At 44.5% G+C, this 933-nt stretch overlaps 1 protein-coding gene across 1 annotated transcript in view; it reads left to right on the forward strand.

Moving 5' to 3' along the window:
* Positions 1–773: 773 nt before the first annotated feature.
* Positions 774–933, forward strand: part of HELRODRAFT_184454 (hypothetical protein) — a gene marked incomplete at both ends in the record, with an annotated part of 2,705 nt that continues 2,545 nt past the window's right edge. The window contains one exon of the mRNA XM_009028049.1: positions 774–828. Coding sequence (XP_009026297.1) covers positions 774–828 — 55 coding nt within the window. The remainder of the gene's footprint in view (positions 829–933) is intronic.

Below are 933 nucleotides of genomic sequence, written 5' to 3' on the forward strand. Positions count from 1 at the left end.
ACAGCCGAGGTTATATAACCCTCAGAGCTCGCCCGAGAAATCCTAATGTAACCAAAAATCATCATCATCATAATATTTCTACTACTACTACTACTGCTGCTGCTGCTGCTGTTGCTACTACTACTGCTGCTACTACTACTTCCGGTTATAAAAAGAAAAATAATAAGTCATCATCACCGTCGCTGATGGTCGCCAGTGAGAAGAGAGATGTCAAAAAATTCGTGGAGGATTTTAGTTTGTCACTTCCTGGGGATAAATTGATTGATGGTTGGTTGGCTGGTTGATTGGTTGGTTGATTGGTTGATTGATTGGTTGGTTGGTTGATTGGCTGGTTGATTGGTTGATTGGCTAGTTGGTTGGTTAGATGGTTAGATTGGTTGGTTGGCTGGTTTGTTGGCTGGTTTGTTGGTTAGATTGGTTGGTTGGTTGGTTGATTGATTGACTGGTTGGCTTGGTTAATTGTTCCACTCGTTTATTCATTGGTCACCGATTGGTTGATTGAATTGTATCCCTTCCCATGATGTAGATATCCAAGAGAAAGATGACGACAACGACGATGCTGATGATGGCTTTGATGAATGCCAACATGGGTCTGTGATGATGATGATGATGATGATGATGATGATGATGTTGGTGGTGATGATGATGATGTTGAGGATGATGGTAGTGATGGTGGTTATGATGATAATGGTTGTTAATAGTGATGACGACAAAACAACGACTAATAAATATCACGATGATGACGTCAAACGCGACGACACTGACGACGGAAGATGGCCACTCACGAGCGTATCCATGAAAAAAAAAACTCCCCACCACCCGATCCAGGTTCCAGCCCCACTCTAAGGGCAGCCTGGAACTCGAGGGCCTGACCAGCAGAGCCTCCTTCCCCTCGGCAAGCACGCTAAACAACATCCGCGAGTACACGGACGG

Source organism: Helobdella robusta (assembly GCF_000326865.2).
Source record: "Helobdella robusta unplaced genomic scaffold HELROscaffold_524, whole genome shotgun sequence".
Taxonomy (NCBI): domain Eukaryota; kingdom Metazoa; phylum Annelida; class Clitellata; order Rhynchobdellida; family Glossiphoniidae; genus Helobdella; species Helobdella robusta.